At 42.3% G+C, this 27,735-nt stretch overlaps 1 protein-coding gene across 1 annotated transcript in view; it reads right to left on the bottom strand.

Moving 5' to 3' along the window:
• Positions 1-27,735, bottom strand: part of ncanb (neurocan b) — a 151,941-nt gene that overhangs the window by 74,054 nt on the left and 50,152 nt on the right. The window contains exons 5-9 of the mRNA XM_078945501.1: positions 23,647-23,821; positions 22,448-22,575; positions 21,029-21,322; positions 18,258-19,061; positions 9,520-10,674 (exon numbers count right to left, since the gene is read on the bottom strand). Of these exons, the coding sequence (XP_078801627.1) occupies positions 9,520-10,674; positions 18,258-19,061; positions 21,029-21,322; positions 22,448-22,575; positions 23,647-23,821 (2,556 nt within the window). The remainder of the gene's footprint in view (positions 1-9,519; positions 10,675-18,257; positions 19,062-21,028; positions 21,323-22,447; positions 22,576-23,646; positions 23,822-27,735) is intronic.

Genomic DNA, 27,735 nt, shown 5'->3' with positions numbered 1-27,735 from the left:
TTGTTAGTACTAATCTGACATATTAAGATGCTAAATAAATGAGGTTTAGGGAGGAATGTCAGTTAAAAATGCCAATGGTGTTTTAACCAGTCTGCTGGCAGGTGTGTATCAGATTGTAGACCCAGTCATTTCAACATCTGAGGAAAGATTTGGTTTTTGGAGAAAATGATCCAGTCATTATTCAGGTTAACTATGGATGTTTTTAAAAACGTAACCATCATAAAAAGTTCTAAAAACAACAAACTGTGAATCATTCATTTGACACAATAGGGGCAAACTGTAGTAGGTCTTCATGCACACTCTGACAACATCCACCCATTTATTTTCCAAACCTGTTTCATCCTTTTAGGGCTACTAGGATTCTTGAACCTATCCCAGCCACTGTTGGGGGAAGGCAGGGTTTTGCCTGGCTGTTTGCCAATCCAATGCAGGCCAATTAAGAGACATCCATGGACTACTGATGCAGATTTTTCAATGGAAAGGAAAGGAAGCAGGGGTGACTGGAGAAACATGCATGCACAGGGAAAACATGCAAAGTCCATACAGAAAGGATCCAGCCTTACGGTGAGATGAGAGTGGCAACTAGTTGCAAGAAAAAAAAACACGAAAAAAAAACAATTGACTTTAGAGATTACTCCCCAAAGTTCACGGAGCAATCAAATTCACCCTCTCTTTTGATAAGATAAAGTTGAGAATTCATGAGACAGTGCCAAGCAGAACAAACAGCTCTGTCACTGTATGAGCTACAATTCCTGTCACAGCAAACACGGGGAGAAGATACAATTCCTGCTCCTGCTGAAAAATAGATAAGACTTGTCTCAATAACAGAGAGATGCTGACCTCATTGCAGTCTTAGATGACTTCAGATGGATTGGTTTACGGAGGTGAGCAATGTGAGCAGGAAATCCAGCCAGCGAGGCAAAGTGAGCCCCATATGGTTTAAAAGTGGGCAAAAAATGTGGGTCATGAATGGGTTTGTCTGCAGTTTCCGTGATGGCCCCACCTGTTAGCCGGCCGCCTGTTGCCGGCAGGGTTCTCTATGCTGCCCACTGGATGGCTGGCTGGCATAGCAAGCCAAATCACTGAGTGCCTACTTAAGCCAATGTGGGAAAACACAGGTGGGGCCACCAGAGAAACTGGGAATAAACCCATTTAGGGCCCACATTTTCTGTCCACTTTTAAACCATTTGAGGCCGGGTAACACTTTATAAAAAGAGTCCTTAATAAACTATTTATAAAATATTAACAAGCACTAGTAATGTTTTAGTAAATTGCTTATAAGTACATTAATTAGCATTTGTAAATGTCTCAAAACTGACTTACAAGTTTAAATAAGCTGTTTATAAATACGTTAAAATATTCCTTAATAAACTACTTATAAGACATTTACAAGCAGGAGTAATGTGGTATCAAGCTGCTCATAAAGACATTTATTAGCATTTGTTAATCCTTTTCACAAGCTATTTATAAATTGCTTGTATGGGATTAATAAATATATTAACAGTGTTCTTATTAACACTTTATTGAGTGTTTTGCAGCCCCCCCAATCTAAAGCGTGACCAATAGATTTAGGCTACTTTCACACTGCAGGCTGAAACGACCCAATTCCGATTTTTTTGCCCCTATGCGACCTGTATCGGATCTTTATATGACGGTCTGAACGACACAGATCCGATCTTTTCAAATGTGACCCAGGCCACTTGAGTATGTGGTCCTGAATCCGATACCTATCTGATCTTTTGAAATGCGACCTCCGTCTGAAAGGCCATGCCACATGAATCCGACCCGTACGTCATTGTTAAGCTACAAACGTCATCATTCTGCATTGAAGTAGACGGGAACGAGAACATAAACCACAACCATGGTGGACAATGCTGCGGAGACCAGTCAGTGGAAGGGAAGCGAGGTCACCGATTGGATTCATATTTGGGGTGACAGCTCTATTCAGGCCAAACTCCAGGGCTCTTATAGCAACCGGGCGGTTTTTGAAAAACAAATTCCAGCGAAATGGCAGAGCGTGGTGTTGAACCTTTCCCGCAATTACTTTTTTCCTTTCCGACCATGGTCAGAAGCCCGGGGGAGACCTTCTCCAGGGCCCAAGGCGGATCCTCCTTCGGGGTTCACTTCCCCGTTCAGACCCTCAGATTCTCCAGAGCGGGTTAATAAGAGTCAATAGTATTTATTCTGGGGGACACTTTCTTTTTTTATCGTTCTCCTTCCGTCATAACACACAACATGATGTGCCCACACTGCCCCCTCATTCTCTACCTCGCTGCACGCGCTCTCTCCTCTCTCTTACACACACGCTGGCGGCCCCAGCACATACACATCCCTATTCCACAACAGTGGGTACAGACGATCCTGGCTCCAATGCGTTCTGAAAATGAGAAGATTGTAATTGTGCTGGTTCCTTTGTGAAAATTAATTTGATAAAGCAAAAAGAGCTCCGCTTTGACAACACTGCTGTTGACATCCATTGTTAACATTAGCTACTTCTGCAAACAACTGTGACGTTGTTCCCCGTTGAGTACTATTGTGCGCATGCGGGTCACTTCTGATCATTTCACGGTCACACAGGAGATCACAAAAATTCCCATTTGATTGGAAATTTGAACGGCCTTGCAAAGAAATATAATTTTTTCAAAAAATTGGAACCGAGCATTAGGCCCTGCAGTGTGAACGTAACCTTAGACTAAACATTGATACACTCAGTAGTTTTTGCTGCAATTCCCTGAAACAGTCATCCATCTCTTCTGGTATTGTCCTAAAGGTAAAGTATTTTGACAGAAGATGTGTGATTTCATTAATGATAAAATTGATTTTTGTTTTGTTTAATTTTTTGAATCAAAGATGTCTAATATAAAAAAATATACAAAAGAACTCTGGTTTACTTTTAAATCTCTTGCTCATTTTTGCCAAATTTCATACTCATAAATGTAAATTCTCTGGTCGAAAACACCGTTTCATTGTATTCTTTGCAATATGGGAATAATAAATATATTAACAGTTCCCATGTCAAACTGGAAATACATTTTTTTAAGTCCAGCTGATATTGCTCAACCTCCAGACTACACCACCTGGATGAACGAGAACCTTCATTGACAGTTTGAGTGTTTTGCAGCATCCTAAACTGTGGGCTATGTTTTGCCACAAAGAACCACAAAGTACAGAATATGAACAATGACCTTTATGACACTAATCAAAGCCACAAACATATAACAACTCTTCAACACATCACAACAATAATGTGAAAGAAGAGACACACATACTGACCTTTACAGATTGGGCCTCAGTACCTTGAACATTTCAAAGTAAATAAATTTTAACAAACTTCAAAATGTTTGCACTCAGATTCTGCCCTTTCCAAGGGGCAGTAACTGTCCACAAGCAATTTATAAATGGCTTGTAAAGATCACCCCCTATTTGGTCATGCTTTAGATTGGGGGGCTGCTAAACACTCAATTAAGCTGGAGGAAGTGGCTGGGCAGAGGTAAGTTTGGGCAACTTTGCTTAGACTGCTGCCCCCGAAACTCAGACCTGGATGAGCGGAAGGAGATTGATGGCTGGATATTTTATCATGCTGGTCATTGCTGGAATGTCCCTTGTGTCCATGTGTTGCTAATGAACCTAAGAACTCATCAAATGTCAGTGATCACATGTTGGTCCATTTACATGTTCTTGTAATTGAGTGGTGATGTGTGACAAAAACGTTAATATACTTTGTTTTTTAATTCAGTCTTTAAAGACTCACTCTAAAGAAAACTGTGTTTTTGGTAGACAAAAAAAATCACTGAAATGGGATGGCCACAAGCTTCCTGCTCCGCTCCATTCTGATCATCCACTGTCAGACAAATAGATCCATGAACGTCTTTGTTTTCCGTGTCTGAGCTGGAATCTGGATCTAAACTGGATAGCTCCAATATTTCTCACCATTTTTGTTGCACCACTAATGTTAGCTTGACGTTGTGAGGGGCTGTAAGCTAGTGAGAGAGTGTACACAAAGCGATGATGGGAAATACAATAACAAGAGTTTCTTCATTGTCTGCATTACTCAACCTGAATTTTGTCTTATGTTCACCTCTGGGATTTTTCTCCACACTGGTTTGTGTCTCATCTGCTTTACATCAGGAGACTCCCAGTTCTTTGACCCGCTGTGGGCAGACTGATTGGTTCTGACTGATGCCAGGAGCTGAACGCTGAAGCCACTGCTCAGCCTTCAGCCCCAGTGAGACAACAGGGCTCAGCTGGAGGCCCATGTTCACTCCTCTAAAGCAACAACACTCTGTTAATATACCATCACACATTTCAGTACTGGGTTGTCTCCATGTCATCCATTTCAAAAGTCTGACAGCAAATATGAAAAAATAGACAAAGGGCCAAGTACATTGCCATTCCTAATTTTACCAAACAAAAGTCTATAACATATGGTTATTGTTTTAGAAGAAACACCTGAAAGGTCTGACTCTGCAAGTCTACTTGCTTTGACCTTTTACAGGACTGACGGCATGCAGATACTAAAGTGAAAGCTTGTGTCAGCCAAAGTAGGGAAATTCTGAAATGTTTTCAGATAAGGCCTGAATGTATTATTGTGATGCCTTCTCACATTTCCCTGCTGCTCTGCACACACAGACTCCACAGAGTCAGGCTGTATTATCTCTGGCAGTGTTTTTGACAGACTCTCTGTCTGCGTCACTCTTTTTCAGAAAGCTTAACACAGAGGTGAAGTTGTTCTTCAAATTACTCTAAAAAAACTCAACCCAGAAATCAAAAGGAACCTCTTCCTGAGCAGTGACCTGAGCTTTATCGATTTATTGTATCTGACTGACAGACAATAGTAAACTATCTCAGTGAAGGAGCATGAAATAAATGAAAAGAACACTCTTCTTTTGCAAACTGCTTTAGGTCACTCAGATTTCAGGGAAGTGTGTTCCAAACTGCTGTTTGAGATATCTCCACATCTGTTCTGAGGGTTTCATGTCTGGACTCATTTCAGAACTCTGCAACCATTTCTGTGAGGTGACATGACCTTTGGTGGAGATGCACCCGTCTGACTCTGGTTACTATGCTGTACCCAAACATTCTTTTGTAATCATCAGCATTGATGATACTGATCACAAAGTGAAGGAAACTAGCACCCCCAGAACATCTCTGGACCTCCACTGTTAGACTCCACAGCACAGACTCTCAGAGGGATTGCAGTTTTGTCACATATATCAAGCACACACACTCTTGTTTTTATTTACTCGTCCTCTCCAGCAGCTGAGCAAACAGATCAGAGCTTAGGGCCTCTACTGTTGGACAGATGTTACTGTTACAATAGAGAGTTATGAAGCTGTTAACACATCAGGTGTATATTTGGATAAACCCCTTTAGTTTTGGAAACTAAACTTTTTTTTTTAATACTTTCTTGAATTTCATTTAGGACAGTTGGAGGATGAACAAAGAAACACACAGGAGGAAAGAAAGTCATCTACGTTTGCATCCATTTCTTTCTAGGATCACAAACACTCTGCTCAGTAGAGTGCCAGATGTGTCAGCTGCCCAGTGTTTCTCTACAAAGTTCCAACAGCTCACCTCTAGCTGTTTGCTGTGCTGAAATTGCCAGATAAATCAGAAATCCTCATTTGCTATAAATTCAATTATCAAAAGTCCAAATAGATACACATCTTCAACCTTTCCCAGAGACAGTTGGCACAGACACACCATTCTCCACCTGTCCCATGCACTTCATCTCCCAGCAACCCCAGCGCACAGTTTCTGAATGCTGCAAACTTGACTCTCATTTGCAATCATTCATGCCAAAGCTCTGCACTGAGCCTCACTCAGTGTTAAGTATTGTTTGTGCCAATCTGCCTGGATCTCCGAGCATTATATCTAGACCTGATCCTCTGATTCCTGACCCTGTTTAGTCTCTGACTCTGTTTGCCTGCCGCCTGCCCCGAATCCCGCCTGGATGCTGACTACTCCTTCCTCTTCTCTGCTCCCATGCTTATGATTGACCCCTGCCCGCATGACCCTGATTTAACTTTGTGGACTGTTAGCTGAGCTAATAAACCTGCTGCAATTGAAACCAGTCTGCCTGTTCTAGTCACACAATACCTTGTCAAACATGGAACCAGCAGCAGGAGTTCCTATAGCAACAATGAACTTGGCAGGGTTTGCTACTTTATTCCTGGAGCATAATCGCCAGCTCAATCCTCTAACCTCTGCGACCAAAGCCATGTCGCAGCCAAGTCTGCAAATCAACCCGCCTGTTAGCGACACCTCCGCCGCAACTCCTCCGGTCGCTCAGTCATCTTGAACAACTGCCAAAGGTGGCACACCAAGCCCACCTCCCGCTCACAAACCGGGACAGAGAATGGCAGTTTCGGTTTTAAGTTCAACCCGAACCCGAACAACACGTGGGGTTCCTTATGCAGTGCAATCTGTTTTAACCCCAAAAACCAAGCCTCTATCCTTCGTAAAAGTGTCACTGGTGTGCTCCCTCTTGACCAGAGAAGCGCGAGAGTTGATAGCTGTGCTCTGACTGAAGGATCGCCACTCTATGTTGCACTCACAGCTCGTAATTAATCGCTTCACAAGATTGGATCGAAATTAAGGGTTGCTATGAAAACAGTCCATTTTAACCATAGAAAGACACCAAAAGAGAAGCTTAGCTGCAGGAATCAAATTGGAGGATGGCGGATTATACCATATGTGTTGATATTTGTTCAGGGAAACAATTGTATACAGAGCTGATGCAGGGACACAGCAGTTGACTGGTGGGATTAAGAGGCTTTGAAAACACTAACAAAAACAATAAAAGACACATTCAAGACAATTGAAAGAAAGGAAGACAAAAAGCACATGTCTGATAGACTCAAAAAGAGGGGAGGCTAGCAAGAGAAAAAAGGGAGCTACAGCAGCTAGAAAATCAATAGCCTTCTACAAAGTGCTCTTTCTGTCTCTGCTCTAGACAGCCCTTCCAAGGACTCCAGCAGCTAGCTAGACAAACTGAACATCCATCCAAGCACCCAGACTGATAATATGCCACCCCAGCCTGGCCCTGTCACATACACACTTCAACTCACTGGATTTTCTCCTCCAAATTTAAACCTCTAATTTGGATGCGGGCTGGCTGCCATGTTATTGATGTTGCCAGAGGTCTGATCCATCTTGAGTCCGGGACAAGGCTTTAGTCAATATGACTATAACTCAGGCACCCTGCTCTCAGTTTGTCAGAGAATTACGCTGGCATGGTAAGGACCGGATAGACAGCTCACACTGTACGCTCCAGGATGCTTGATCACCTCAGTGCTGGATATAATACATCCAAAACATAGATGCTGCTACTGAATTGTTGGAAGGTCCCTTGGTACTGACTTTAATGACGTCAAATGAAATTGAAAACTCAGAGTAGAAAAAAAACAAAGCAATTGTTTAACAAAATAACTGAATAACAAGCTCCATTAAAATTTGTTTTTTCAAGGGATTATGACATGTTCTCCTGAATGAAAACTGATCTGATGGTGCTGCTTCCAATTATTTAGTTACTTTTGAGTATTTGTCTAAAAATCTGTGCTGCTTTAGCTTTAGGGAAGCATGAGAGAGAATTGGAAAACGGGTATTATATCAGTCTTATCACAGCAGAAATGCCTAAATAGGACCTGGAAGGGTCTGGAACTGCTCTGTTAACAAACAAAAGGAAACTGAAATAGAAGGAGTGGAAAAAGAAAACTGCAGATGAATCCACAGAACTGTGTCAGTACAGCATCTGAGCCTTTGATTAAAAATGCCTCGGTCTTTCTACCGACCACAGATCCAGAGTGTGCCCCTCTTCCTCTTCCCTGCTATGGCCCTGTTTTTTCCTGCCAGTACTGTCCCTTCATTCTGCCCTTTCCCTGCATCTCCCTGATGTAACAGAGAGAAAACCCTCACTGTAATTTCCCCTGTTGTAAAAAGTGACAACTACAAAAGGTCACACTGAGGAAGGAGCCTCGCAGTCACTCAGCAAAGGGGCAGAAAGTCAGCGCATTTAAACACCAACTTGATTAAGACAAAATGTCCTGTTTTTGCTCTGACTTGCTGTCTTTAATGCAGCCAATGCCAGAATGAGGCTTATTATATTCTAATGATGAATAAGAATGGAATAAAAAACTTTACTAACAAAAGTGTTTTAGAGTTTTTCCCTTCCAATTTGCATGAATAAGTTAAATTTATAATTTTTTTCAGGCCTCTAAAAGCCTTGAAAAAAATAAATAAATGAAGGGCTTTGACAGTATTTATCACATTATTTGTCTATGTGAGTGAATAGCTATTTTATTTTGGCTTCTTCGGCCTGCTCCCTGAGTTACTCACAACATAGCTTCATCACAGCTGCCTTAGACTTCTGAGTAATTTTCCTCAGTTCATGTGCCGTCCGGGGTTTATGTAGGACTTCCCAAACTTGACTGTCACTTTTGATTTTCACCCATTATGCTACATGTTTTACATTTTTTAGTTTTTCTGGTTCTGTCTTTCTGGGCTTCTGGTGTTCTGACTTTAGGCTGGCTCTAGTCTCCTGGATTAGGGTCTTCAAACAGCCATTAACACTGACTGGCTTCAACAGTGTCCAAACAAGACAAAGCAACATTCTGCCTTGGTAACAAAAACATCTGAAGATCTTCTTATGAAAAAAATGCACACGGCCAACTTCTTTAAATGTGAGATTGACTGTACTGTGCCTCACCAATCCCATCATGCACCTCTATTAATGCTGGAGTGTGACTGTTCTTCTTGACAACCACATTAGCTAAACGTTTAGGAGTTGCGCTATTGCAAGTTCAAGTAGGAAAGAGGTGAGTAGTTTAAATACACAATGTTCATTTACTCTGTGTTGCTCTGCCACAGTAGCAGGTCCATTAACTGCTGAAAGAAATCAATGTGAGAATGGTGAAACAAAAAGCACAAACAATCCTGTCACCATTCGGTGCATTGAAGAGATGAAAGTTGACCTCAACACCACAGAAAGGGCAGAGTCAACACAAGCAAACAAAGAAGGGAGGAAGGAGAAGAGGCTGAAGTCAATTACAAGTCTTGCCTCACAGTTTGTCTCTACATTGATTTGTAGGGGATTAAAATCTCTGTCTCTGCCCCGTTAACCTAATAGCATTATCTCTGCCCCATCAATGACTTGTATTGGACTTTGTTGGTCGTACATGAGTACGGTGTCTGGTGTTGGCGTCTGGAGTTGTGTCTTTAACAAAAAGCCAGTGAGTAAAAAGTGAACATGATAGAACATCAAGATATGAAGAACAATGGACAAAAGAATGGATAAGGAATGCATGATGAGAAGGAGGCAGAGAGTAAACATACAATAAAGATGGACAAAAGAGAGCTGTGTGTGTTTTAAATATAGGACATGAAGCAACAAACTGGTGGACATTTTGCACCAATGTTTCTGCATGTAGTTATACCATTCTGCTCTCACTAAGAAATAATGGCTGTTTTTTATGATGACCAATTAAATTCATTAGAAGGAGCACCATGGGATTACCGTACCTGATGGGATGAGGCTGAATGCCCAGCTTGGAACAAGAATGCCAAAGGGGTTGTTTGGGTCTTTGTTGGCCTCCGCCTCCAAGGTTGTGAGCTCCTTCAATGTTGGGCTTTTTGAAGTAATCATTCCCACAGGTGTGTCTACTTTGGACTCCATTGGGATGGTGCCACTCTTAGTTGGAGTGGTGGTCAAATATAGATCCCCATCTTTAGTAGGTAACAAAGTCACAGCAGTGTAACTTTGAAATTCAGAGTTGGTTGTAGTTTTCTCCTCCTCCCCCTGGAGACCTGAGAAGGATGGCTCTTTGAAGGAAAGGCTCATTTGTGTGTTTTGTGCGTTGGTTGTTGTGACATTTATGTCTGTTCTGTGTGTTTGCATGGTTGAAAGTTCCACTGTGGTTGCCTCAGAATTTGTTTGCATCTTCCCCAAATCTTCTTCTGAGATAGCCGTTATCTCATCTTTGCTGTGTTTTCCAGGCGCTGGAGGGGCCTCCGAATGGGACTGATCATCTCTATGTGACAAGGCAGAAGACAGGTTTTGAACAAGCTGGTGGACATACAGGATCTCCCCTCTGGCCTCCTCTGCTGGGTCTGGATTTGTGGAGCTCTGGGGGGCTTTGGTGGGGTGCTCAACAAGCTGCCACTGGGACAGAGAGGTGTGCTCACTCCCAGTCACAGCATCAGCCAGATTAAATACAGAGTCTGTTACTGCACCCGGTTTGGTATAATAGTTTTTCTGGTGTTTGACTGTAATTTCAAAACCTTCAGATGAGTTGTTTCCTTCTCCGCTTCCATCCACACCTTTGTCTTCTTCTGACACAGCTCTACTCCTGACTTCTGATAAATCAGTGCCTTCGCTGTCCTGCTCTTTGCCCTCACCTGAATAATTTTCTAGGTTGTCTTGTTGTAGGGGGTTGGCCATGGTCATTACCTCAAGGGATCCTGCTTTTGCTTCCAATGGCTGCCAGGAAGATTCTTGGACCACATGGGCCACATTTCTAGGAGAGTCTTGTTTGGAGTCATCTATGGACTTAGTGACCCACTGAACGTGACTGCTGGGAACAGTAGGTAAATCAAATCCTTCTCTGCGGCCCAGAAGACTTGATATATTGTGAAGTTGATTGGATGAAAAACTGTCAATCAGAGCTGATGCAAAATCTATGGAAAACAGAGAGAAAAAGGTAAAATTAGATTATAACATGCTTTTTGAGGGAAAATTATATTATGATGGTTTTGAATTTCTAGATGTCAGTTGAATTTGTCTTGCCCCAATGCAGACCTTTACTTGTTGACATATTTTGTCATTTAAAAGTGCTAAGAAAGATTCAAACTTATAGTTCCAAAAGTTCAAATGACAAACATTGGATATTTGAAAAATCAAGAGAAAAATCTCAGAAAAATCAGACAAAGAACAGTTTTTAGTACTTGCTTTACTTTCTCATTGGGATACGATGAAGGCCCTATAACTACATATTTATGGCTACTTTTTGACAATACAAATTTAGAAACAAGAAAACTATCAACCTGTTACAATGGAAAACAACTATAACATTAACTTTACTGCATATTTTCAGAGATGTAAAGGATACTTCTGAATCAAAATATCACATTCTAATTGGTTTATGTTTTTCTTCCTGCATGTCTTACAAAGAAAAAAATGTGCACTAGCAATTTCAGTGATTTCTTATCTGACCTAAAATAGCTTGAATTTATTTTCTTACACACAGACAAGAGAGATTCAGGTTGCAACCTTATGTGCAAAAAAGCGGTAGGCCTTCAGTTGGATACATGACCAAGCACAGCAGTGATAATTAACTAGCAAAATGCAGGAATTTATTGAAACAGAACAGTTGAACAAAACCACCCTCGGTTCCAGTATTTTGCAGCGAAAGCAGGCACATGCCAAAAATATAAAGCTTTTATACAACCAGCAAATTGCTGATTCAAAAACAACCTACATCTTTGTCAGTTTTTGTAAAATAGTACATAAACTTAACAAACTCAGCTACGCTAAGGCTATCAGCGTTCATTTTTTCTGCATTTGTGTGTCGAGGCTGGTGTCAGAGACTTTTAGGGGCAAAACTGAGTCACTGAGAAGGTTGGCTAACTATTCCTCATTACTCGGCTCAGTTTGGCTCTCCACAGCTTGGATAACATGTATGAAAAGTACAGCAATAAAATATTAAGATTTGCCACATGAGGAAGAATATACACAAAGATGTCCATGCATAAAACATTAAACTGTGTGTAAATTATTCAGAAGGTGCTCGGTTGCCTTATGCCTTAATGAAGTTTATGAGTCCGGTTCATTTCCATAATAGGCTTGTAGTCTGTAGGGTCTTATTAATAATCAAAACAGCTAATTACCTCCCTTTACTCTGAACATTAATCAAAATGGGGAAAAATTAAATACATTCATCTGGCTGATCATCTTTGCAATGACCAATGCAATAAATGAGACAATTTGACCTTAGTCCTCACGACATGATCTAAATCAAACTTCAATTTTTTGGGGATACTAGCCACATCTAAAAGCAGAAACCTGGAATAATATATCTATAATAAACTCCATTCAATCATTAATGGCCTGTTTACATGTGATTCTACTGTGTTCACCTCATTTATAGGAGGATACAGTCAGAAGTCAGCCTGACACACCATCAAACGCTTACAATGAGAAGACAAGAAGAGGGACACCTAATCTCATGAAAAGATATGACTTCTATTACAGAAACTGAGCAGACTGAAGAATACATGAGCTGGTACTGGTACTATTTTTTTTTAACTGAAAACCATAGAACTTCTAGCCATTCATTTATGTAGAGCAGTGGTGATCACACTTTTTTGGAATGTGAGCTACTTTTGAGACGACAATGATCTACCTTTGTCTGTCTGTCTGTCTCTCTGTCTCTCTGTCTCTCTGTCTGTATGCATTGCTTGGCTAAAAGAGCAACCATGGAACACAATACCCACCATGGAAGCAACGGTTAGAGGCCAAAATCAAGGCAACTAGGAGGAATGTGAGTTAGCTGACAGAGGCTAAAGGAGGTACAATGAGAATGCAAGTACCTAAGAGATACAGCCAGATGCCCATACCTGAAGCACTGGAAACTGCCAAACAAAGGCTCCTAGCCTTGAGCAGCCGCCTAAAGAGGTACACAAGAGATAATAAAGCCACACGGATGAACAGGCTGTTCGCAACTCAGCCTGCAAAAGTGTACGCTCAGTGGCAAGGTCAAAACAGCAGTTCAGACCCACCAAACAAAACAGTACTGGAAAAGTATATGGGAGAAAGAGACGGCACATAACAGCAATGCCCAACAAAGGAACTTCCCTGAACTGAATCCAGTAAACATCTCAGTGGCAGACCTCCAAGAAAGATTCTCATGTATGAAGAACTGGACAGCACCGGGCCCTGACAAGATACATGCCTACTGGCTGAAGAAGCTCACCGCACTCCATGAGTGCCTGGCAGCACAAATGAACCAGCTGCTAAGAGATGGGACTCACCCCGAATGGCTAACGGAAGGGCGAACGATCCTGATCCAGAAGGATCCCTAAAAGGGTGCGGTCCCATTCAACTACTGGCCAATAACCTGTCTCTCCACAACATGGAAGCTTATGTCTGGCATCACTGCAACCAAAATAAATAGGCACATGGATCAATACATGAGCAAGACACAGAAGGGCATTGGTAGAGACTCCAGAGCAGCCAAACACCAACTCCTGGTTGACAGAACAGTCGCTCAAGACTGCAGGTCACGACACACCAACCTGTGCACAGCCTGGATTGATTACAAGAAAGCCTGTCACTCAATGCCACACACGTGGATCACTGAATGCTTGGAGCTGTACAACATCAACAGGACTCTAAGGCTATGTTCACACTGCAGGCTGAAACGACCCAATTCAATTTTTTTGCCCCTTTGTGACCTGTATCTGATCTTGTCATGACAGTCTGAAAGACACAAATCCGATCTTTTCAAATGCGACCCAGGCCACTTGGGTATATGGTCCTGAATCCGATACCTATCTGATCTTTTCAAATGCGACCTCCGTCTGAACGGCCAGGCCACATGTTTCCGACCCGTGCGTCATTGATAGGCTACAAACGTCATCATTCTGCGTTGAAGTAGACGGGAACGAGAATATAAATATCAACCATGGTGGACGATGTTGCTGAGACCAGTCAGTGGAAGGGAAGCGAGGTCACCGATTTGATTCATTTTTGGGGTAACAGCTCTACTCGGGCCAAACTCGAGGGCTCTGATCGCAACCGGGCGGTTTTTGAAAACATTTCCAGGTAAATGGCCAAGCTTGGTGTTGAACCTTTCCCGCGATTACTTTTTTTCCTTTCTGAGCGTGGTCAGAAGCGCTGGGGAGACCTTTTCCAGGGCCGAAGACGGATCCTCCTTCGGGGTTTACTTTCCTGATCAGACCCTCAGATTCTCCGGAGCGGGTTAATAAAGAGTCAATAGCAGTTCTTCCTGGAGAAACCTTCTTTTATTATTGTTCTACTTCCTCTGTAACACACAACATGAATGCGCGTCCCCAGCACACTTCCGCTGCCCCCTCTCACTCCCTCCCGGCACTGCACGCGCTCTTTCCTCTCTCTTACACACACGCGCACGGCCCCAGCACACACACATCCCCGTTCCACAACAGTGGGTACTGACGATCCTGGCTCCAATGCCTTCTTACAATGGTAAGATTGTCATTGTGCTGGCTCCTTTGTGAAAAAGAATTTACTAATGCAAAAAGAGCTCAGCTGTTGACAACGCTGTTGTTGACATCCATTGTTAACGTTAGCTACTTCTGCAAACAACGAGTGACGTTGTTCCCCGTTGAGTACTATTCTTCGCATGCGGGTCACTTCTGGGTCATTTCACAGTCACGCAGGAGATCACAAAACTTCCCATTTAATTGGAAATTTGAACGGCCTTCCAAAAAAAACACGCATTTTTTCAAAAAATCGGAATTGAGCATTAAGCCCTGAGGTGTGAACGTAGCCTAAGAGCATTCATAGGAAACTCAATGAAGCTGTGGAAAACTACCCTTAAAGCCAATGGGAAGCCACTTGCACAAGTGTCCATCAAATGTGGGATATACCAAGGTGATGTTCTGTCCCCACTGCTGTTCTGCATAGGTCTGAACCCCCTCAGCCAAATAATCAACAAGACTGGCTATGGATACCTACTCAGAAATGGGGCCAACATCAGTCACCTCCTGTACATGGATGACATAAAGCTATATGCTAAGAGTGAACGTGACATTGACTCCCTTATCCACACCACCAGGATCTACAGTACTGACATTGGGATGTCATTCGGGCTTGAGAAATGCAACGGATGGTGACAAGAGAGGCAAGGTAGTCCACACAGGAGGGGTCTCACTCCCAGAAGGAACAATGGCAGACATTGAGGACAGCTGAAAGTACCTTGGAATTCCACAGGCAAATTGCAACCTGGAGCAGGCAACAAGGAAAGCTGCAACAGCTAAATACCTCCAACGAGTAAGGCAAGTCCTGAGAAGCCAGCTCAATGGCAAGAACAAGATCCGGGCAATAAACAGCTACGCATTGCCAGTTATCAGATACCCTGCAGGAATAATAAGATGGCCAAAGCAAGAGATACAGACCACGGATGTTAAGACACGAAAGCTCCTCACCATGCATGGAGGGTTCCATCCCAAATCCAGCACACTGAGACTGTATGCTAGCCGCAAGGAAGGAGGCCGAGGACTAGTGAGTGTAGAAGCCACTATCCAGGATGAAACATCCAAGATGCATGAGTACATCAAGCTCAAGGCCCCAACTGACAGTGTGCTCAGTGAATGTCTCAGGCAATGGAGAGCAGAGGATACAGTGCTGGAGGACAGATCCTCATGGGAGGACAAACCCCTGCATGGGATGTACCACCGGACCATAACTGAAGTGGCTGATATCAAGAAGCCCTACCAAGGGCTAGAAAGGGCTGGCCTACAGGACAGCACTGAAGCGCTCATCCTGGCAGCTCAGGAACAAGCCCTGAGCACCAGAGCGATAGAGGCTCAGATCTACCACACCAGACAAGACCCAAGGTGTAGGCTGTGCAAAGAGGCGCCTGAAACAATCCAGCACATAACTGCAGGGTGTAAGATGCTGGGAGAGAAAGCATACATGGAGCATCACAATCTAGTAGCTGGAATAATATACAAGAACATGTGTGCAGAATATGAACTGGAAACCCCAAGGTCAAAATGGGAAACACCTCCAAAGGTAGTAGAAAATGAGAGGGCAAAGATCCTGTGGGACTTCCAGATCCAGACTGATAGGATGGTAATGGCGAACCAACCAGACATTGTAGTGGTGGATAAAGAACAGAGGAAAGCCGTTGTGGTGGATGTGGCAGTGCCAAGCGATGGGAAGCTCAGGATGAAGGAACATGAGAAACTGGAGAAATACCAGGGACTCAGAGAAGAACTGGAGAAGGCATGGAAAGTGAAGGTGACAGTGGTGCCTGTGGTAATTGGAGCACTCGGGGCAGTAACCCCCAAGCTGGAGGAGTGGCTACAACAGATACCTGGAAGGACCTCAGACCTCAGACCAAAAACTACACAGTAAGAGTACAAAAAACTATGTGAGGAGATACTTTTGCAATAACAGATGAGGCGTTTTCTTTCTAAATCAGAAAGCAGCGACTGTCGCATTTCATGCTCTGCTGTAAACATGCAATGGGGGGAGCATGGCATTTCTAAAGCACTGGTGGCTCCGTCCGTGAGATGGCTCCATCGAGCCAGAACCGCACAGGCACGGGGGTGCGACCTGGGCCTCAATAAACACTTCAGTGGGCCGGAGTGGTCTTCTGCTGGGGACTTGACGTGCCGTGGAGCAGAAAGTAACTGTCTGATGACAGAATTTGTGCTCAGCGTATTTAAACAGTGACGTATGTATCTGAGGATGTTTGGCTGTTCTGCATGTCAATCAAGTCCCGTACTTCTCATGAGGATTTTGATTTGCTGACATGTTTTTTAGAAGTACAATTTTTTTGTTATTTATCTTTGCCTCATGTCCTTGAAGATCAACCGGTCGATTGCGATCGACGTAATGATCACCCCTGATCTAGAGCCTATTGAAACCAAAGTTTTAAAGAAACAACCAGAGCTTGGGAGATGTTTACTTAACAGCATTTTCACATTACTTTGCTTTGCTGTGGGCATAAATATCAATTTTGCTAACTTTTTTTGCAAAATATTCCCAAAAAATTTTGCCTTAGTGTTTAGATTCTCACAATTTTGGAAAAAACATTCTGTGAAGTTTATCTTAAAAGAGGCAACTGGGAAACACCAGTGGAAAAAGACCCCTGAGATGCAAGGCGAGTCAAACACTGATCCTTCACCCCAGATTAGGAAGAAATGTCATTTGGAAACATTTTCAACACAGCAGCTTCATCTCACATCTTCCCTCTCTGCCCCTTTACTTTCTTTTTAGGGTCATTCATTCCATGCCCTCAGCTGTGATTGTTACCGCCCACCTTCTGACGGCCAAGCCCAAATGGGCATTGATGGAAATTACAGAGAACAGTGGAGCAGCTTAATCTCTGTGTTAATTGGAAAAGGCTGTAAATAATAGATGCAGACTAAAACCTGGATTTTCAGTGATGCCCTGACATCAAGTTACCATGGTAGTCCGGGTTGCATGGCAGCCAGTATTTATATTAATAAAGACAGCAATTGCTGGGTAAGAAAGGCTCCCTTTTATTGAGTCATTCTTCTAGCTGTCTGTGGAAGACTTTGTCCTGTCGCTTTCCTTTTTAGCTCTTACCAAGGATGTGTATGTTGCTGTATGTGTGGGAGTTAATAAAGGAGAAAACAAATAAATAAAGAGATTTGGTCTGGTTTATTTATAGTGTTTGTTCACTTTTCTATGCTCAATTACAGCTTGACATTCATTGCTTATGTGAATATTGTGATATATGTGCTTTTCCTTAGTGTGCTATGTTTTTATTAAAAATCAGAGTTCAGAATTTTTTAACAGAGCTTTTAGGAACAGATGAAATAAACCACCACCTACCAGTTCTCGTGATTCTTGCAGGGAACACACCCTAGCATTTATTTTTCCAAGATATACATTTCAGAATTCCACCTTCTATTTAATTTTTTTTAAAATATAATTTCTCATTTTTGCTCATAAGATTTATTTAATTTCTTTTACACAAATTATTTTAATCGTTTTATTTCTTTAACTCCAAAGAATAAGCTAAAGTCATACATGAATGTGTCCTTTGTTCTAAACAAAAAACACATTTGAAAAAGAACTGATTGTATTTAAACAGATTCAAAGAGTTTCCAGCTGTTTCTGTGGCAGCCTACTCTATAAACAAAGACGCATTTGACAAAGCAGGCACCATGGCTTCCACTGCAACGTTTTGCATTTCTATCTGGTGTATGACACGCTCCTTTGTTTGTGTGTAATTACAGTTTAATTAAATTTTGAGACACACTTATATCGCCCTGCGGGGGAGTATATATCACAGCATGCTTGAGGGAAAAGAGGAGCACAGAGGCAGCTGTACTCCAAAGATGACATAAAAAGATTATGTTTTCACAGAAAAATATTAATTTACCATTTGAAACAGCACCCATCCTGTTAAGTCAGAATTTGGTTTCAGTTTATCTTAAAACTGAGGTGAGGAAAAAATGTAAAACAATCTTCTGGTAAGGATTAGGTTTTAAAAAAAGACAGAGAGGAAATGGGAGCTGACCTTGAGTGGACTGAGGGTTGTTGGTCACGCTGGTGGCGCCCGGATGAGTGATGGTGCCACTTTGCTCTGTTTTTTGGAGAGCAGGCACCAGTTTTATCAGTGGCTGCAGCTCCTTTTCCTGCTCAGACAGACCCTCCTCTGTGGTCCCCACTTCACTTGAAGGACCTCTAAGTGAAAAGGTGCCACTCCTGTGCTCTATGATAGCATTGTCTAAGTTGCCCTTGTTACCAGCTGGTTTTTGAATATTTGTGCTTGTACTGAATGATTCTGTCCATGCCTCCTTCTGTTCTTCTTTTTCATCAGGCTGTTTAGGTTCATCATCTTTGCTTCTTGTCCAGTACTTAAAAGGCCTCATAAGAGTTTTCACAAATTCAACAAGAATGTTATTAGTTGTCTGAGGTTGGGGACTGGGAGAAATCATGCTGGATAACGGAGCAGAATCCGTCCTGTAAGACCTGCTGCCCATCGCCTCGTACACTGGACCTTCAGAACTTTCCTTGCTTTCAAGTTCAGAGGAACTCAAAGTGTTGTTGTTACTCTTTGAGTCATCAAACTCATCCTCTTTGGGTTGGCTGGTTTGATGCCAATCTTCAAAAGGCTTTAATTCAATGATAAGGTTCTCTTCCGATGTCTCAGCTGAGTTGGTGATCGCTGCTCTTTTTGTATCAACTGGGCCAGTCCAAGAAGAAATCCAGGGGGGTGTCCCCTGCGTTTCAGTCACCAAAGACTGGGTCTCTGCTGCTGGTCTGGTAGTTTGGTACAAAGTTTGTAGCTCTGCAGCCTGGATCCCTGCTGGCTGATGGGCTGCAAAACACAACAAACACAATCTTAACTGAACTGTTTTTATCTGGAAATTCACCACACAGCTGTATTAACATCCACTTTCATGAACATACAGTGGGGCGGTAAAGTATCTGTCAAAAACCTATTTAAAATGCTGAGTTTGATCTGTAATGTTCATCATAGAAACACTTCAACTGTGAGAGACAGAATGGAAACAACAAATTCAGGAAATCACAAAAGGTTGGTCTTAATTCTTTGCATGGTAACCCTGGCTTCCATGGCAAAAGTCAAATGTCTCCTGTAGGGCTTCAGCAGGCTTGAACACACTGTAGCGGCTATTCTGGTCCATTCTCACATGCAGATCTTCTAAAGAGGTGTGATGTGTTAGACTTAGGCCTAAACAAAAGCAAACAGTGAGTTTACTAAACTCAGCAAATAATTTGACAACTAAAAGTCCACAGATTGTTTTTGGGACTGTTTCTAGGTAACACAGACTTTCAACTCCATCCACAGATTCTCTGACTGAAGTCCAGAGACTGGCAACACAACTGCAAAACCTTGAAATGTATTTATGTCGCTCAGGCCACGTGTGTGGGATTATTGTCATGCTGGAAGATCCAGACATGTTTCTACTGTAATGTTCTCATTGATGAGAGGAGTTTTTTTTTAATCCCACCATAGATGATTCCATTCATCCTTTCCTTCATACAAATCAGTTTTCCTGTCCCCTTTGCAGAAAAGCATCCCAATTTGATACTTCCACCCCATGCTTCACAGAAGGTAAGGTGTTTTCGAGATACAGGTCAGCATCCCCCCCCCCCAAAAGACGGAAAGTGGTGTGTTTGGATTCCATTTTGGTCTTGTCTGATCATATGACATTCTTCCAATCTTCCTCTGTTTCTTTACCCTTCTCAAGATCCTGTGTTCCACTAGGTGAGATCTTTCATGAAGCTCCAGGTGAGGGAGATTGTCAGTGATCTAGTATTTCTTTAATTTTCTAATAATTGCTCCAGCGTTCGATCTCTTCTCTCCTAGCTGCTGCTTATTGTAGAATGGTTCATTCCAGTCTTGTTTAGCTCTGCACTCCTGTCCCTGGTGTCCTTTGACAGCTCTTTGGTCTTGGTCATAATGGAGAGGTAGCAGTCTGACTGTTTACAGGCATCAACAGGTGTCTTTTACACAGATAACCAGATCAAACAGGTGACACTAATACAGATAAGTGGAGGATAGAGGAACAACAAACAGGTCTGTGAGGGACAGAATCTGTTTTTGTTTGTAAGTAATAAATATTTATTTTCTGAACCATTATGTAAATACATTATTTAAAAGCACACACTATGATTCCCTGGATTATTTTTTACAATCGGTCTCTCACAGGTGCACGGTGGTGTAGTGGTTAGCATTGTGATTCTCAGCAAGAAGACCCTGATTCGAATCCTAGCATCCTAGCTAAGTCCTTTATGTGTGGAATTTGCATGTTTTCCCATCCATGGATTGGTTTTCTCCAGGCACTTTGGCTTTCTCCACAGTCTAAAAACATGTTTGGTGTCTCTAAATTGTCTCTTAGGTGAGGATGTGAGAGTGTGTGGTTGTTTGTCTCTGTGTTTCCCTGGAATGGACAGGCAAGTTGTCCTTTCTTTGAGCTGCTAGGTTGGCTCCAGCAACTCCACAATCCTAAACAGGAATGGAGTGGGCACTCCAGCTTCCTCCTACAGTCCAAACACACGTTTAATTGGCTTAATTGGTGAATCTAGATTGTGGGAATGTGAGTGTGTGATTGTGTGGCCCTGCAATGGACTAGCTACCTGTCCAGGGTCTACCCTGTCTTTGCCTAACAATAACTGGAACCCAAGACTTATTAGTTCTCTTCCAATGGAATTTTATCATTACCATTTTAAAATCTAGATAAAAGGAAGGCCTTAGAAGCCACTCTTTTTGTAATGAGAATTACAAAAATGATGCCGTATCAACTTCTGTACTGCCAGTACCTTGATAGCAGTAGGCGTCAAAGAGTGCAGCGGTGTCTGGGAAGCCAGTGCGGTTAGGGTTGTTGTACACTGTCCGCACACCAGGCTCGTCCCCTCCGCAGTTCTTTCTGGGAACATTGATGGGATAACGGACACTGCCATCTGCCAACCAGCCAGGATCACACTGATCAAGGCCAGCTTGCCAAGCCAGATAGAGCTGTCCGACAGTGGCCAGCTGGGCTCCGAGGGAATGGCAGTGGGTGGAGGCGGTGGCAAGGCTTAGCTTCTCTGGAACTGTGGAGTGGAACACTTCACCTGGGACACAGATACAGAGAGGGGAAGAAAGGTGTGACTTTGTTACAGTTAAATTAACATAATCCTCCATAACAGCCAGAACTTAACACTTCCAAGCTTTTTGAGAACAACTTTGATAGTTTGTTTGGTTTTACAGTCAGTTACATATATTTATTCAATTCAATTCAATTCAATTCAATTCAATTCAATTTTATTTGTATAGCCCAAAATCACAACAACAGTCGTCTCGATGGGCTTCGAAGTAAAACATGAAATCAAAAGGATCACGAATACAAAGAGTTCAATAGAAAAATACTAAAATGAACTAACAAACTGACTAAGCTATACTGGCATCCCTGCCCTTAGACCCCCCTTCGCGGTAAGGGGACAAAGACTGTTATTGTCCCAGTCTTTGTCCCCGAGGGGCCGTGCGAGGAAAACACATTTTTTTGACCAAAGAGGTCTAAGAAATATAGAAAATAATTTGGAAGCAGCAAAGCAATAAGCTCAAAACTTTTCTTTTGTAGTAGAAAAAAGGTAAGTTCTCAGAAGGAGAGGGTCAGAAGCTTAGAAGCGGCTGCAGAAAAAGGCTGTTCATATTGACTTGTTCAAGCAATATTGAGACCTTATTGGAAAAGAGACGTGAAGGGAAAAATGTTTGTCTAAGGAGAAGTGAGAAGAGAAAAGAGGGGAAGGGTCCAGGTCCAAACAAATACAGAAAGAGGCTTAAATAAGTCATGATGGAATAGGTGTTTCCAGGGCAAAAATGAGAGGAAACGAAATTCCAGATTCAAAAGATGATTCATTTAAAGATTAGGTTAATATTTACTGGAATGAAATAAGTTAGAGAAGTTCTTTTGCAATCTAAGGCTTGTTTAAAATTTTCATTAGGACTGTTAAAGAATATTTTTCCATAATTTTACAAAAAATAGTGAGTATAAAACTCTACATATGCACTGCAGTAAGTTTATGTTGAAAGTATTATCCTTTAGGAAGGGCAAGAATGTTACATTAACATTACCTGGCTTACTCACATATGTAATGCTATAGAATTTACACACTTTTCTATTTTTCCTTAACTAACAGAGGAATCTTAAATCTTGAATCTTGAATCTTTAGAACATAGTCAATGTCTTTATTCTTTACCTTGAAGCTGCTTGGCAAAGCAATAGACATCAAACAGCTCATCAGGAGACCTATTGCCATAATTACGGACACCAGGTGAGTCCTCACGATCACCATAGCAACCAGGTCGTGGCGCCTGGATTGGGTACCTACAAAAAAAGCCAAGAAAGCCAAAAAGAAAAGTCAGTAAAAACAAGAGAAATGTGTCCAGAATGGAGATGACAAAGCATTAAGAGGCAGACTCAGCTCTCCTGTCAAAGATCTGTGCTCATAAATAATTTTATAATAAACCTCTTTTATATATATTTCCTGCAGAAATCCCAATACAATTAAATATAAATATGAACAAACATATTCATGGAAAAAAAAGGTTCAATATACTTCACAGAAAAAAATAACAATAATTAGGAAGTAATTGAACTAATGCTTTCTTGTTACCTTTAATAATTTGTCTAAACAAACTGATATTTCATTAGAAGCATGCACCTGCACTAAAAACCTGAAAATACGTGTTCTTTTAGATATTGGGCTAAAACAAGTCCAGAGGTGTCTTCCTCTGGAGTAAATGTTCCATCAGAACATTGAGTCCAACAGCAGCGCAGCCCAACAGCCCAACAGATTATGAAGTAAAGGCAACACGCACAATCAAATGTACTAAACACACTCAAGCCTCTGTTTTTGTAAAAGCAACAGAATCTCGAACTGTCTGGGTGCGTCTTGATTGTTTCTCTTTGGTGGTTAATTAGACAAGAGCTGATTTCTGTTTGTTCCCTTCCATTGAATGGTCATTTTCCTCGCTGGTAATGGTTTTCCTTAGTCTGGTCTAATTTGATAGTCACCCAAAGAAAAAAACTGTTAGCTTGAAAACGAACAAATCAAAGGAGGAAGCTGCAAGAACCTGACAAACAGCTAAGGTGATGCATGTTTAGATCACAGCAAACAATAAATTATGTTGAACTATGTAATGCTGTTCATGGAATTGGGTTTAAATTATTTTTTTCACCTTTTATAAAAGAAAAAAAAAGCTCTCATAGTCTTTACAACTGCCCCACTGAAATAGTTTGCAAACTTTTAAAAACATCTAATTTGAAAGTATGACTTTTACAATTAAATATGACTTTGCTAATCTAAAACATGTAAAGAACTTCACTGGCTCAGCGAGTGGCCTGACGATAGGAGAGTCACTCCAGCAGGAACAAACCCAGCGTAGAGAACCTCACCTTACAGTCTGATCAGACAGCCAGCCTGCATCGCAGTTTTCATAGCCATCTGCAAAGGTAGCCTGCAGTTGCCCAGGTGTTGCAATGTTTGCTGAGTTCTCCAAGCACACCCTCTTGGCATCAGCGAAGGTCAATGCATAGCGGTCATGCGGTGCCCGGTAGTGGAACACAACACCTGTTTAATAAATGAAAAAAGGGAAAATATTACAGGCAAAACAAATTACCAGAAAATAAGACCCATGACCTTAAAAACGACAGAAGAATTTATGTACAGTAACCACAGGCGTGACCAACAAGAACATGTACATAGTGTAAGGTCTACAAAGCCATATGAATGCCCTCATTGTGTGCTGACTTTGCTCCACCTGTGCAGAGTTCAGTGTTCGTGTTTAGCAACCTGTAAATGTCAGTGCCATATGCATCAGTAATGCTGACATTCAGTTATTGTTGGGAAATTGCATTTTTTTATTTTATGTGCATGCAGTACCTCTACTCAGTACCTCTGCTTCATCTGTGGCTTCAATCCTGACTGAATATCAAAGAATTACAGAGCAGCAGGTATGTGTCCTTTAATCATGTAGAGCCCTGCAAAGGTGCAAGGTTAAGAATTATTGTGCCAAAGGGAAACATAACTGATCCGTAATAAGAGCTGATAGTAGCCCTTATGGGAAGAGAAACTGTCTTAGACATGATTACCCATATTTAACCTTGATCTGCCACTTACATTTTAAGGAGCATACAGCCACATGTAAAGTGTACTTAGACAGGACCCAATCATGTTTTTGGTGTTTTAAATTTCTGATGATGAAGATGTTTTCCCAAAATGGCTTAATCTGTAGCCGCTCCCACATTTATACTTCAAAGCAATCAGTCTTCACAGTCTTCGCGACCCGCCCCATGTTCCAGGCAGCCACCCACCCCGCGGGAGGTCCAGAAGAGAGCAAGGCAGACCAGAAGGATGACACCCAAGAGAAGTGGGGGTCCCCAAAGAGCATTGTAAACATGGTCCAGGGCCCCGCCCCCAAGAGCTCTGGTCAGGCACCGACGGAACCAAGGAAGCCTGACCAGTCAGGGCAGCTACCGATTGCCTCAGAGGAGACCCCAACCCCTCCAATCCTCCAACGTCCCATACCAATAGTGGACCCCTTGACTCTCAAAGACAGCCCCCCCCCCCAGAACGGGGCCAACCAGCCCCCAGATCCCGTGGCCATGGTAAGTGTCACCCAGAGCAACCACGTGCAGCAAGAGGGTTGCCCCACCACGTCCCAGGCCAGAGAAGGAAGCAGCCCATCCAGCGCAGGTGGACCCTCCCACCGATGCAGGGCCCTGAGCTAGCCCCCCATACACAAGCAAAAAGACCCCTCCCCCCCCCAAGCCAAGCCAGAATCCCACCCCACCGTGCCATCCCCAACCCCCCATGCCAAAGCCCGGGAGACATTTTTAAAATGTTCATAATGAATTTTACATTTTAATATTGAATTCTAAATTGCTAAACGTATTTTCATAGTCCAAGCCTGAATTGCTTATTAAATTGTCAATTGAAAAATGCATTTCAAATTACATGACCGAATTGCAAATTGAATTGTCAGTTGTGAATTGCATATTACTTTGAATTATGACTCAAAAAAACTTCCATACCTTTGGACAAAATGCTCTTTCTGTAAAGGCTAGTACCACCTGGAACAGTGTCCCACTCTCTGTGAGGGAATGTCCCTTGTTACAAACCCTTAAAACTCGTCTCAAGCATTGGTTCAAAGCAAAACAGTCTGTTAACCTTTCACTGTAGTACTGGCATGTGTCTTGCTAGCGTGCTTTTATTGTGATCTAACGTCTTATGCAAAGTCGTTTTGTGTTCCTGCTTTGTCCGTTCCAGGGACTACAGATGTGAATTAGCATTATTGTTAGAACCTGACATATTTACATCTATCCTTGTCTGGCTGATGTTCATTATGCATTGTACCTATCAATAAATAGATAAATAAAATAATAATAAACTGTAGAACAAATTAAAAAACAGTACAAGAAGACAACAGACAGGGACAATGGCTGGAATGAGATCTTGAAATAAATCCTAACAACCCACAGAGGACAGCAATGTCTGAACACATGAGTTTGGAATTTTGACATTATAATAAATAAAAAAGCCATATACAGAGTGTCCCCAGAGGAGGGAATTCCAAAGTTGGGGCCAAAGGAGCAGGATGCTCTTTCCCCTATTCTCCATATAGTATAAAGACTGCACAACAAATGAGATGAGACAATTGAATAAAGTTCTTGATATGATTAATGCTGCTGAACTTTAAGCAAGTTGTAGCTAGTAGAGGGTTTTCTGGGGGAGACCAAACAGTGATTCCAGAAGTCAAGTCATGAGTTGATACACCTGTGGACCAGAATGACAGCAGTGCAGGGTGTGAGGGAGGACAGGTGATGCTGCCGAGGTGGAAGTAGGCTGACCGGATCATGGCATTAATGTGTCAGTTGAAGGAAAGTGTGCTGTCAAGAAGGACATTCAGACTCCATGAGAGGAGGAAATGCAGAAACTATCAACAGATACTTGGAGTTTCTCCTGTCATTTACCATCATTTAGTTTTCAAAAAATGCAAGTCTATTTGGTTTTTAAGATAAGATAAAGATACTTTATTGATCCCAGCTTGGGAAATTGGGTTTTTACAGAGTCTGCATTAGGCTCAAAGATACAAACACACAAACAATGGGTGACAATAGAAAACAGAACAATCAATCAGAAAAAGAACCATCAGTGAAAAACAGTTGGTTTGCTTGACAGCTCTGGGGAAAAACAGACAGACTGAGAATGAGTTTATCTATTGCAAATGGATGATGAGTTCTAGAGTCCAATGGAGTGAGGTAGGAATGATCTCCTGTAGCGGTTGGTGTGACAGTGAAGCTGCCTTAGCCTCTTGGAGAAAGAGCTCCACTGACCGTCAAGAACAGGATGGAGAGGATGCTCAGGATTATCCATGATGGATACCAGCTTATTTAAAGTCCTCCTCTCCATCACAGCTTCAAACGTGTCCATTTTACATTTTACATACTGAGCCAGCTCTTCTAATCAGTTTGTTCAGTCGATTAGTGCCCCTGGCAGATATGCCGCCCCCCCCAGCAGACCACAGAGAAGAACAGAGTGCTGACCACAACATACTGCTAGAACATCCCGAGCATCCTGCTGCACACATTGAAGGACCTTAGTGTCCTCAGGAAGTAGAGTCTGCTGCTGGCCTTCTTGTACACAGCAGTGCTGTTGGTCTTCCAGCTCAGTCTGTTGTCGATGGTTACTCCCAAGTACTTCTACCTCCACCTCTGCCACATCTCTGCCCAAGATGCTGAGAGGCTGTGAAGCTGGTCTTTTCTTCCTGAAGTCATGGTCTCTTCCACACTGAGCAGCGGGTGGTTTGCTCCAGCCAACCTCACAAATTTATCCACAAGTTCCCTGCACTCCTCCTCCCACCCACCATTAATGCAGACGACAACCGCAGAGTCCTCAGAGAATTTCTGAAGATGGCATGACTCTGAGTTGTACTGGAAGTCACTGGTGCACAAAGTGAACAGGAAGGGAGAGAGCACAGTGCCCTGTGGGGCCCCCACACTGCTCATCACCATGTCAGACAGGACACTGGCCAACCGGACAAACTGCGGCCTGTCCAACAAGTAGTCAATGATCCAGGGGACCAAGGCTCCATCCACACCCGTCAGCTGCAGCTTCTCACCCAGTAACCAGGGCTGGATGGTGTTGAATACACTGGAGAAAGACTGGAGAAGAATGTGACCCTCACATTCTTTGATTTCTAACAGCCTGCCTCAGACCGATCTGGTTGGATTGGATTGGTTACATTGTTAAACCCTTAGTAGAAAACATTAAAGGTAAGAAAGCGTGGTACATTGTTGCCATCTTTGTGTGAAGTGTTAAAGTTTTATGATGAAATGATGATGTTATTAATCATGGTTTGTATTGTTAGCTGAAATGCTAAATGCAAACATGACTTAGATGTATATTATAGAATATTAGTCAATGTTCTTCATGGCATTTTGAGATGTTTGGACTTTGACTGAGTTTACTTGTATTGTAGGCAA

The sequence above is a fragment of the Oryzias latipes genome, chromosome 4, assembly GCF_053564925.1.
Source record: "Oryzias latipes strain Hd-rR chromosome 4, Olatipes_Hd-rR_3.1".
Taxonomy (NCBI): Eukaryota; Metazoa; Chordata; class Actinopteri; order Beloniformes; family Adrianichthyidae; genus Oryzias; species Oryzias latipes.
Note: the sequence above shows the minus strand (reverse complement) of the source record. Positions and strands in the feature narration are given on the sequence as shown.